At 34.6% G+C, this 12624-nt stretch overlaps 1 protein-coding gene across 2 annotated transcripts in view; it reads left to right on the top strand.

The window, feature by feature from the left end:
- WAPL (WAPL cohesin release factor) overlaps positions 1-12624 on the top strand; it is an 85481-nt gene that overhangs the window by 57126 nt on the left and 15731 nt on the right. For both annotated transcript variants that reach the window (XM_044659156.1, XM_044659158.1), the window contains exons 7-9: positions 158-294; positions 3288-3399; positions 9112-9339. In XM_044659156.1, coding sequence (XP_044515091.1) covers positions 158-294; positions 3288-3399; positions 9112-9339 — 477 coding nt within the window. The remainder of the gene's footprint in view (positions 1-157; positions 295-3287; positions 3400-9111; positions 9340-12624) is intronic.

The raw sequence follows: 12624 nt of genomic DNA, 5'->3' as shown, positions 1-12624 counted from the left end.
TTTCTGCTTTCAAAGTTGTATTATAAACCAATTTATAAAGAATTCTAAAAGTAATACATTATACAAATTTTTTCTAAAACCCAGTGTTTGTACGTTATGAATTCTCTATTTCATAGTTGCAAAAGAAACCAACACCACTGAAATTATTTTCTTCCAGTTATATACTGTTGTTCAGCATGTGAAGCACTTCAACGATGTAGTGGAATTTGGTGAAAATCAGGAGTTCACTGATGATATTGAGTATTTGTTAAGTGGCTTAAAGAGCACACAGCCTCTAAACACACGTTGCCTTAGGTAAGATTTTTCTCTTCATCTTAGTTGTTTCTGTATTGAATTATGTAGATTAAAGTGGCATATCCGGGAAGATGAGCACTCCCCCAACTCCCTGCTTTAATAGATCTTTATGATGTACCATCTCTCCCCCCCCCCCCCATTTTAGAGCTACAAGTTTCTATCTACTTTTTTTTATAAGGGTATGGTAAGATAAAATGTAGTGCTCCCAGTTTACCTCTGCCACTGATAAAACTATGTAATCTTGATCACACCTGGAGATGGGGAGAGGATGCAGAATTTTCTCCTCTTAAAACCTTCATACTTTAAAATTCTATTCTGAAGTTTTAGTAATAAAACACTAACAGATGGTTGTTAATCTAGATCTTTATTCACAAAGTATGCTGATAACAACAAGTAGTCTGCTAAATTAGGTTAAATTAATGGGTCCACAGATAACTCTTCAAATCTTGTCTCTAACACCAATTAGTTGTGGGACCATGAGCAAATATTTTAAACCCAAGCCTCAGTTTCTTTATCTATAAATAAGAATAATACCTATGTTACCTTTATAGTATTCTTAGGAGGATATAATGAGATGATGTATAAAAAGTACTTTATAAACCTAGATGTGTTACATAAGTATCAAGTATAATCAGACAATTTAATTGATTTGATATAACTTAAAAGTAAAATGAATAAAATTTGAATAGAATTGGCATTGTAGTTCATAAATAACTCATCAGATTACATGGAATAGTCTTCACTGTGGTGGTGGGGGAAAAGGACAGCTTTATAATCTGCATTGGAATAGAGTCCAAATATTTTGAAATTTAAAACCTCTATTAAGATATTTCCATTTTTTTTTTTTAAACCCTTACCTTCCGTCTTGGAGTCAATACTGTGTATTGGCTCCAAGGCAGAAGAGTGGTAAGGGTAGGCAATGGGGGTCAAGTGACTTGCCCAGGGTCACACAGCTGGGAAGTGTCTGAGGCCAGATTTGAACCTAGGACCTCCCGTCTCCAGGCCTGACTCTCAATCCACTGAGCTGCTCCCTCCATTGTTTTTTTAATATAATGGGTGTTGGAATTTTTAAACACTTTGGTGGTAGGGCAGGCAGTTAATGAGATTTTCTGACTTTTACTTTACTGAGTAGCAATGAATTAAATATATACAAACTCTAGGCTTGTAAGTATAAAACTTGCTAATATAATGGTTTTAAAAGTGAAATGGTACTATCCTTTGGAGGGAATTGTTTCCCTCTCACTGGAGTTACTTGAAACAGAGGGTGACTATTCTTTGGGTGATGTCAAGAGAATTATTGGTCAGGTTCTACTTGTTTAGGACTAAATGGTTTTGGAGGTTCTATAATTTTTATATTCTCCTGCCTCTGCAGTCTTAACTTTCACTCACCGATGGCAGAGACTTAAAGGCAGCCCATCAGTCTTTGTAAACACACAGCTCTACTCTAGCAATTCACTTTAGTTCCATAGTCTACCTGGAAACATGCACAAAGAACACCTTCTATTAGGTCTTGAAACTGCTGATGAAAGGAAACCCAGCATTAAGTGTCTAGTTTGGTTTTTGGTTAATGTTAAGAGATACTACCACTGGAGAATCTTTGACATGATTAATAGAAGGCCAGAATTGTGCTATAGGAATGCTGTAATCAGTAGTAGAATCAAATCCATTAAGTTTTTTGTTTCTATAATTAGCCTTTCCTGCTAAATTTTACCCATATGTGGACTGAATGTCTCTCATTTAATTAATAATTGAAATTCATAAGTTTGGAGGAATAACTAAGACATATCCTTTCGTCAAATATTTTATTATTAGGTATGTTTTTCTTCTACCTGGATACAAATGTTTTGCTTTATTTTTAATTTTTACACCCTTACCTTCCATCTTAGAATTAATATTAGGTATTGGGTCCAAGCAGAAGAGCAGTAAGGCCTAGGCTATGGAAGACTTACCCAGGGTCACACAGCTAGGAAGTGTGTCTTGAGGCCAGATGTGAATCCAGGATCTCCCATCTCTAAGCTTGGCTCTTAATACACTGATCCACTTAGCCTGATATAAGTAACTTTAATATGGCAGTGTAAATCAGGAATAATGAAGTATATGCACATAGTGCTTTAAAAAAGAGAGTTCAATTTAGTAAACAGTAACGGTATTCAGTTTCCAGTGTTAATAATTCAGAGACACTAACTCTGCCCATAATGGGGTAAAGACAGGGACACACCCCGGTTTGAGCAAGTTAGGATAAGAAAAACTGACAATAAATAAGCTAATTTGACTGTAATATGTTGTGTAATACAGTTGAAAACTACAAAGATAAGTTGAAAATGAGTTGCATAGGACTTAAAAACAAGTGATGATTGGATCATAGAATTAGAAGCTAGAATTAGAATTGGAGGATCATAAAATTAGAGTTGCAAAAGGAGTGGAATGAATATATTTGGTGTTCATCTGTATAGAAGCAATATGGTGCAGTGAAAAAATATTGCCAGATTTTGAGTGAGAGATCTTGGGTCAAGTGCCTGCTTTTCCAATTATTTTATCTGCTTTCCCAATTATTTAAGTCCCCAGCCTCAGTAAACTGAGGGCATTAAATAACTTCTGGGATATCTTACAGCTCTAAACTTATGAAACTAGGAAAGGTTGAGGTCAAGACTTTTAAGAATACATAATAGGATATTCACAGATAGGATGGGTAGCTAGCGAGAGAGAGAGATTTAAGTTGTTAGGGAACCCATATAAATGGAGTGTCATGAAAACCAAAATATTTGTGGGCCTGGGTCATAGTTTTCAGTAATAGTACTGAACAGCCATGTATGTCCCAAAGGAATATTTTTCCTGTATCCATTTATATAAATGGTACAATATAGCAGTTTACAAATAATAGCTGTTCAATAAATATGTTTGGTAACATTTTGTGCATTCAAAACTTTAAACAAACTTCTTTAACTGAATCAAGTGTTAATAATGTTTACCTAATATGGCTTATTTTCTTACAGTGTTATTAGCTTGGCGACTAAATGCGCCATGCCCGGTTTCCGAATGCACCTGAGAGCACATGGGATGGTAGCCATGGTTTTTAAAACACTGGATGATTCACAGCACCACCAGGTATTTTAATTTTCTAAAATCTGGTATCTTTAAAGTTGTTTGTTTTTAACATTTGTTTTTAAAATTTTCAATTTCAAATTTTCTTCCTATGTGGCTTCTCATATATAAACATATATTTCTTGGTAGTTCTATTTATCTGTTAGTCTGGAAAACAGTCCTAGTGACCAAATGTGTCCCATACGCATTTTTCATGCCTAGCTATGGGGAAAAGAGAATTGCTGGCAAATAGGAAAGAGCGATACTTTGTTCAGACATAGATGCAGGTGTGCAATATATATGAATTGTTCCTGGCTACCCTTTCATATGCCATATTATATATGAAGCCTCCTTTTCTGGTGTTTAATTGAGGTGTTAAGAGTTGACATTGGTATGGTTAAATTTGTGTTAACCATGTTAGAATTTTCTTAATTTTATTTTAACTAGAGAATCCATTTTTGTTTTAGATTTTGTTGTTGACATCTTTCTCTAGAGTATCCTGGGATGCTTTACTGCCATATAATACTAGTTTAGTAGTAGTTTTTTACTTAGAATCTTACAGGTGCTTTACAATTATTACCCTATAGCTTTTGCTCAATAATATTTTAGTTGCAAAAAATAAGACACTGTTGATCCTAGGACATACTTTAGAAGCTTGTTTTTGTAATAAGCCCCTATTTTTCAGTTTGGTTACTGGCTTCTTGCCTAAAAATGTAGAATAGCTAAAAAATAAACATTGAGTTTCAGTTAATTGAGTTCTGTTGTCATGGTCTTTCCATGGATAATTGTTGTTATCATCCTGAATAATTTTTCGGAGATGGTTACTTTATATAAGATGCTATACTATAAGTACTTGTGGATAATTCAAAGACCAAGATAATTCAGACAAGATCAAGAGACAATGAGACATATCTTAGTAGACTGCTATATCCCTAAGACAAAATTAGGAAATAGAAGATGTGGCATAGTGAGTACTTAGAGAGAAGCAAGCTTGAAATCAGAGAAATTTGAGTTTGAATCTAATCTCTCCATTAACTGTATGACCTTGTTCAAGTCACATAACCTAATTCGTAAAATGAGGTTAACCTAATCTAAAATGAGATAATGTGTCAAAGTACTTAGCAAACCTTAAAACACTATACATTTTTTCTTTAGAAGTTTATTCATTTAGGAGAGAAGTATGAAAGACAAGAGGTAGTGCAGTGATATTCTAAACTCAAAACAACATAGTAACATTATTTATATTCATTTAGATAATTATTCCCCAATTACATTTTTTTTTTCTTTTGAGATGAAATGTGCCATGGTGCCTAGAGGGCCTAGTAAATCTTGTAACCTCAATGCCACTCCAGATACTTCTGTAGTTATAGACAAGTTGCTAGACTGCCTCAGTGGAAAGAGTTTGGGGATCTCTGTAGAATTCTCTATATTGACAGAATCAAAATCTAAGCCATTAAAAAAAAATGTTTTGTTTTATACAAAATGTTAGGCAATTATTTCAAAATATTACACACATTTCTTAGCATATACTTCTCAAACCAACCATCTCAAAGAGTTGTCCTTTATAACAAAGAAGGGAGGAAAATTGCTTAGTAAAACCAACAAATTTAACATTAATGGCATGTTCCATACTCAGACAACCTTTTTATGTTTATTCTTTGCATCCAAGCTTGCTTGGTAAAATTTCATAACATTTAGTTTAGATTGTTCTGATGGTGGTGATGTTTTTCCTATTTATAATGTCATTATAGTGTGTGTGTGTGTGTGTGTGTGTGTGTGTGTGTGTGTGTGTGTGTGTGTGTGTGTGTGTGTGTGTAAGTAACTTTAAATCAATTCATTTGAGTTTTCCATGTTTCTCTCTTCTGATTATTTCTTACAGATAATAATATTCCAATTCATATGTCATAATGGTCAAGTCCTTCCCTGATCAATGGGTTAATACTCTTATTTCCAGTTCTTTGCTAATACGAAAAGTGCTGCCTTTGATTCAGATTCTGTTGCTTTAGTATGTACCATAAAAATATAGGCCTACATTCTAGGTTCTTGTGGGTAGCTGTCTTGTATGCTCCAAAGCCCCTAGGACAGCCATCCATACACACAATCCAGGCATTTTGTTGAATTTTTATCGAATGTGAGACTCTTGGGCAGGTTGAAGATGAGAATCTATAACATTAAATAGTTTAGAAATGTGCAGGCCTAATATATTCTCTCTTATGATACATTTTTCCAAGCTCATTTAACTGGCACAAGTGGCTTCACTTTTTGTGCTTCTCCCTCCTAACAACAGAAAAAATGAATACTAAGCCAGTTAAAATTCCTCTAAAGTTAACTGTTTTTTTGAAGTAGGGTCAATTTGGTCAGATTGACATTAAGAACCTGAACTATTTCATCACTAGTTAAGACTGAAAATTATTGACTGTGCTTATACTAGCTAGCTTTAACTCTGACCTGCTTATCTGTTTTTAATTATATTATACATTGTATTTGTTTATATGTGGTGTCTTATGTATATATAACCAATTTACAGTTTTAATTATTCATTCTTAGACTGCCTTGAACTTTCTATTTTAAATTATTAGTGCAGTGATTTCCTATCTCTATCAGTATATGACACTGAAAGTTAAAATTGGCAGTTGGCATTAGATAAAGTCCCAAATATAGAATCTGGTCATTAACATGTAGAGTAAGTGGGTTGTTAGCCTTAATGAAAGTCTCCTTCTGAAACCATAAAATGTAGATGTGTTAGAATATGTCAAGTATATAAAATAATTTATTTAAGATATTCTTTACCTTAGTAAGATCATAACATTTGATAGTGTGTAAAAGAAATCCAGCCATTTATTTCAAGTAATCAGTAAGTATTAAATGCCTCCTATGTGCCAATTATTGCATTCAGCAACAGAGATAGAAATAGAATGGATGGAATAGGCATGGAGCTGAGAGTTAGAATGTAATATCTGAAGAACAGAAAAAAAGGCAAGTGTGGTTAAATTCCAGAATGTCCACTGAGACTGGAAAGAGGAGTTGGTGAAAGATTATGGAAGTAGTTTATGGGAGTTTGTATTTTATCCAAGAGGTCTAGGAAGCTAATGGAGTTGGTATTGTAAAGAAGTGACATGCTATCTGTCCTGATAGATCTGCTTTTAAGGAAAAGTTTTTTTGATGGAAGGTGGAGAAACTTGAGGCATTGAAACCAAGAGACAGCTGCATTAAATCTAGGCAGGATGTAATAAGGACCTGAACTAAGGTGTGGGAGTTGTGTGATAAAGAGAAAGGGGTAGGAAGAGAGAGATGTGGAGGTGGATTCCAGGATAATGCCGTGGTTATGAACTTAGAAGATTACAAGAATGGTGGTGTTTTTTGACAGAAATAGAGAAGGGTGGAAGAGGGGCCAGTTTGGGCATGTACAAGAGAAATTTCAAAGGTAGAATCAACTTGGTGACTGTTTGAATGTGAGATAAGAGAGAGTGAGGAGTCAAAGGATTCTTAGGTTGGTAGCCAGAATGACTTGGAGGGTGGTGGTGCCTGTACAGTAATAGGAGAGTGTGGAAAGGGGGAGTTAGTGTAAGGGGAACAATAATGAATGAATTCAGTTTTGGATATGCTAAATTTAAGCCTGGGGTATCTTGTTTGATATGTCCATAGAGATATGGTGAGATCAGAGGTCAGTAGAGCAATTAGGGCTAGATAATAGATCTTAGAATCATTGGAATTCAAATCTGGCCTCAGATAACTTCTGTGTGACCTTAGCAAGTCACTTAGCCCTTAACACCTCAGTTTTCTCATCTGTCAAATGAGTTGAAGAAAGAAGTGGACGAATCACTACACTATCTTTGCCCAGAAAACAGCTAGGTGACTCGGTGGATAGAGAGAGAGCCTGGCCTGAAGACAGGAGGTGTCCTGAGTTTGAATATGACCTCAGATATATCCTAACTTTATGGTGCTGGGCAAGCTACTTAACCCCAATTACCTAGCCCTTACTGCTTTTCTGCCTTGGAACTTATCAATTCAAAATAAGGGTTTTTTTTTAATGAAAAGAAAACTTTAAATGGGGGACAAAGTCAAACACAATTGGATGACAACAAAATCCATCTTGAGTTTTTTAAAAACACCATGGAGAGGTACAGGGGGGGATACAGGATAGCTGCTAGAGGTGATGAACAGATGAGGGAAGGTTGGGGATTGGGTTCTTTGTTTTAAGGATAGGGGAGACTATTTGTAGGCATCAAAGGCCAAAAATATGAAGATTAGGGAGAATGGAGAAGATGGGGTGGAATGATATTATGTGTGCATATGGACAGATTTACTTTGGTGAGAAGAGCCACTTCTTCATGTAAGACTGGTATGAAAGAGGTTACATGAATGATGTGAGAAGATGAGGAAGAAACTCATGGCAAATTGAAATGAGACAGTGAGTGGAAAAGGATGCTCCAAGGAGATTTGAGAAGGGATGAAAAGTTTGGGAAAAGCCCTCTGGTAAATGTTAGTGAATTGATTAGGTAGATGTCAAAGGACTTCCTTGCCACTGTGAGGACATACTTGAGATGATGTAACCAATTTGCAATGAACCTATTCAGCAGTTCCTTGATTGAAGGGTTAATTAGGAAGAATAAAATAATTGCCTTGCTCTAATGAGGGCCAGCCTGGTTAAAGTTGGATATGATGCTTTTTAAATGTACCAGAATCAGTCAGGTTGTGTTTTATGACTTATGTTCTACTCCTATAATAGCATTTGAGTAGGAGGGGAGGAGTGTGGTGGTGGAAATGATCCAAGTGTGGTAAGTTTTTTTAACAAGAGATGTTCAGCAATAGAGTAGAAGGTTTGTAAAGAGAGGTCAAGGGTTGGAGGGAAGTAAAGTCAGAGTAGGGTTAGTGTCATAAGAAAATAACTACCATGGAGGAAAAACTGGTCCTTTGGATTAGAATGAAGAATTAGTTTAGAAAGCAAGTAGCCATAGGGAGAGATGGAATGGTAGCAATTATGGTCAGGTAAAGGAATCTCAGGTTTTTAATTATAGGTTATGGCAAGATCCAGTATATGTCCATTTCTGTTTGTTTCTGAGGCAGTGTGGAGAGATAGTGGGATTTAAAGGAAGCTGAGGAATTGGGATGTTAGAGAAAATCTGAGGGAAGATTTATGGAGATTTTTAAGGTATAAGGGCAAGAGAAAAAGCTAGAATTGAATTCCTTGGGAAAGGAGGGAGAAGGACTTTAGAGGCTGCAGGTATATGTAGCCATATTCACTTGTATTTGACCTTAAATTTTATATGGATAGAAGCGGCCATTATTTTTCAGAGAGAGAGAAAGCAGTTGTGAGGTGTGTTCAACTTCCCAGGGTAAAAAAAATCTTTTAATAAAGGTATAAATGTAGTTTATGTTTTTCCCAAATGATAACATTTAGCTGAAATTTGCATTTTCTTCCAAATCTTTAACCCATAACGAATGGTGAAACAAAACTTTTAACTTAATTTCTACACTTAAGTGAAGGATATTTTTAAAAAATCATTTAATCCTTTGTATCCTGAAGAATTTCGAGATAACTGCAATAAAAATTTCAAAGATTCCAACATGTGGCATATTAGAATTCTGGTTAATTACAAACTAAAATTTCTTGCATATATATCAGTTCAGTCTTTTATGTATTTTCAGAATATTGATTACTATACTTAGAATTTTTTCCTAATTTGCTCAGAATTTGGCATATTACTTATATGTATATATATTTTTTTTTTAAAGAATTTGTCCCTTTGTACAGCAGCTCTTATGTATATATTAAGTAGAGACCGTTTGAACATGGATCTTGATAGAGCTAGTCTAGATCTTATGATACGACTTCTGGAGCTGGAACAAGATGCTTCATCATCGAAGCTACTGAATGAAAAGGACATGAACAAAATTAAAGAAAAAATCCGGCGACTCTGTGAAACTGTACACAACAAACACCTTGATTTGGAAAACATTACAGTGAGTCTTCCTTAAAACTACGTATTTTATAAATTGACATACCTACCTAGGGAAATTGTATGCTGTTCTTACTAATGAGAACTACTCATCAAATCAAACTTTTTTCTGGTTACATTTATATTAAAAGTAAAAATAATTAGAAAGAGCCACAGGTCTTAGGAGTCCCCATATAGGTTGTATTCTTCTGCTTTGGGCTTCTGCCTTTAATGACTTTGTGATTCTTGGCAAGTGGTTTTTCCTCACTGAATCTTGGTTTGTCCATACCATCAAATGAATGTGTTAGATAAGCTTCTTTACTCAAATTGTTAGAATGCTTTTGTTCTTACTCCACCCTTTAATAATTGATTTAATTGGGATTTCCTTTACAAGAGTATTTTTGAAGTGGGTAATGAAAGCAAGTCTAGTGCTCTTGTGAACATAAGCTGTATTACTAGTTGTCAACAACCATTGGCAAGTTATTTTAATTCCTAGTGAGTTTTAAACTATATAATACTTTCAAAGTCACAGGGTTTTAGAATCTTTTGAAACATTGCACTGATCTGTTACATTATGTTATATAATAGCTAGGAATCATATAGTACTTTCAGGTTGGAAAATGCATCTTAAATATTACATTTTTTTTCTCTCAACAACCTTGAGAAATAAGTGCCATTATTTATCCCCCCACCCCTTTTTTTTTAACTTGAGGAAACTGAGGCAAACATAGGTTAAGTGACTGTCCTCAGACATAAAGCTATTAAGTTTCTGAGGCTGTATTTGAACACGGGCTATAGCCTTTAGGCATAACAATCTATTCACTGTAGCACCCAGCTACCACCTATAGAAACTAAGCAAATACTATATTGATGATTTGCTCACAACATGAAATGAGTACATAGCTGCTATGTACTAGGTTATACCTCTTATCTCTAGTCTCGTTATACTTAATTGGGATGAAGCTGTACTTTGAAAGAAAGTCAAAATATTTTTATGATATGATTTTAAGGAATGGAAGAAATTTTCTACATATTTCTTTGTTTTGTTTCATTATCTAATGAACTATTGTAAAATTCAGTTTATTAATTTCTCTACCTTTTTTCAAATTTGATGATCATGTAATTAAAAATTCTTGCAATATATTAAGTTGTACCTATAGGGTATGTGTGTGGACTTGTACGTGTGTACACACACACACACACACACGAATATAGAAGAAATCCCAAAGGACAATTCAGCTCAGGCCAAGCTGGAACAAATTTTCCTTACGCTATACCCCCAAAACTAGACAACCATACATTTTCAAGACCCCAGTGAGGAGAAATCTATCCTTGAGATTGCTTGTTCTCTCCTTTCCTCTTCCTAGACAGATAGAGGTCTATAAATAAATAATTTTCCACCAAGAATTAAACATGTGAAGCTATTTACAGATTAACAAAATATTTTCTTTACATCTTTTAAAGCCAATGGTCTGAAGAAATAGGAGTTTTAGCACTAGGTCTCCTACTTTTTGAACTTTGGCAAACAAATAAAATTCTTTGTACCTCAGTTTATAAAATGATGTAATTCATCTTGAACATCTTTAAACTCTTTCTTAACTTGTTAAAAGGTAAATGCAGGAAAAAAATGTAATGTTTTCTGTTCCCCATTGTTAAAGCTACTTTTACAGTCAAATATGAATGAAACTTTTCACACTCCCTCTGGTGGTTGTTTGAAAATTTGATTTCGTTCATTTGGTCCAGTGATCTATGCTCTCAAATAGGCCAACAATGAAACCTTATATATCATAGCTTTTTCTATTTTGTCAGACCACCTCAATCTTTTTTAAAAATTAAAAAAATTTTTAATAACATTATTTCCACATGAATTTTCTGAAGTTATCCCTTCCCTCCCCCCTCCTGATGCTGGCGAGCAAATTCAGTGTATTAACACACAAAACATGTTTCCCATATTATTTATTTTTGTAAGTGAATAATCTAATAAAACCAGGGCCCTAAAACATATACCCAAATAAATACTATGCTTCCATCTGCATTCTTTTTCATATGTTCCTCAGAATTGTTCTTGGATCATTATATTGCTGTTAGTAGCAAAGTCTTATCACATTTGATCAAATCTCAATCTTTACATTTGATTAAATAGAATTATTTTCTTTTCAATAAATATTTTTCAGATTCCAGATAAAAACAATGTTTTATATTTGAGTTCCAAATTTTTTCCCTCTTTCCCCTACCCTTTATTGAAAAGATAAGCAGTTTGATAACAGTTTACATATGTGTCCTCATGTAAAATATTGCCATATTAATCGTTTGGAAAGAAAACAGACATATATTTTAAGAGTATGCTTTGATCTGTATTCAGATTCCCATTAGTTCTTTCTCTGGAAGTAAATAGCATTTTTCATTATAAGTTCTTTGAATTTCTCTTAGATCATTGTATTGCTGAAAATGGCATAGTTATTCACAGTTGATCATCAAATATTATTCCTTTTGCTGTGTATGATGTTCTCTAGGTTCTGCTCACTTCACTTTTCATCAATATTCCAGCAGCATCATATACCATAACTTATTTAGCCATTTCCTAATTGTTGGACATCCCTTCCCTTTCCAGTTCTTTGCCAGCACCAAAAGAGCTGCTATATTGTACATATGTAAGCCCCATCCCCCTTTTTTTGGTGGTGGTGGTTGTGGGTTTTTTTTTTTTTTTACCCCCTCTGAGGGAAGACCTAATAGCAGTGTTGCTGGATCATATGGTGTGCATAGTTGTAGAGTCCAAATTGCTCTCTAGAATGGTTAGATTGGTTCACCGTTCTTCCAGTAGCCTATTAGTGTCCCCATTTTCCTGTATTCCCACCAACATTTATCATTTTTTTTTTCTATCACGTTAGAAAATCCAGTAGGTGTGAGATATACCTCAGCATTGTTTTGATTTGCATTTCTCTAATTAACAGTGATTTAGGACAATTTTTCAAGATTTTGCATGCAACTCATTCCTTTCTTGAGTTTGGTTTGTTTCTTTGTTGATTTTCCCTGTCACCATAGTGATTTTCTCTGGTGGTATTCTTTTTTTTGTTGTTGTTGCTGTTTACTTGTTTTTCTAGCCCATTCTTTGCCTTAACTTTATGTTGAAATTGGACTTTGCTCCCGCTCCCAGAGGTGTGTGTAGTCACTGTGAACTGCATAGAAGCAGTAATATAGCAAAGTCCTGCTCCCAGTGCCAGTAAAAGGTCACCTATAATCACCTTCTGATAGTTGTCCAATTCCCCCTTACTGTTTGTAGGCTGGAAGCTCTGGAAGTCACTGTTAATCA

Source organism: Gracilinanus agilis, chromosome 2, assembly GCF_016433145.1.
Source record: "Gracilinanus agilis isolate LMUSP501 chromosome 2, AgileGrace, whole genome shotgun sequence".
NCBI lineage: Eukaryota > Metazoa > Chordata > Mammalia > Didelphimorphia > Didelphidae > Gracilinanus > Gracilinanus agilis.
Note: the sequence above shows the minus strand (reverse complement) of the source record. Positions and strands in the feature narration are given on the sequence as shown.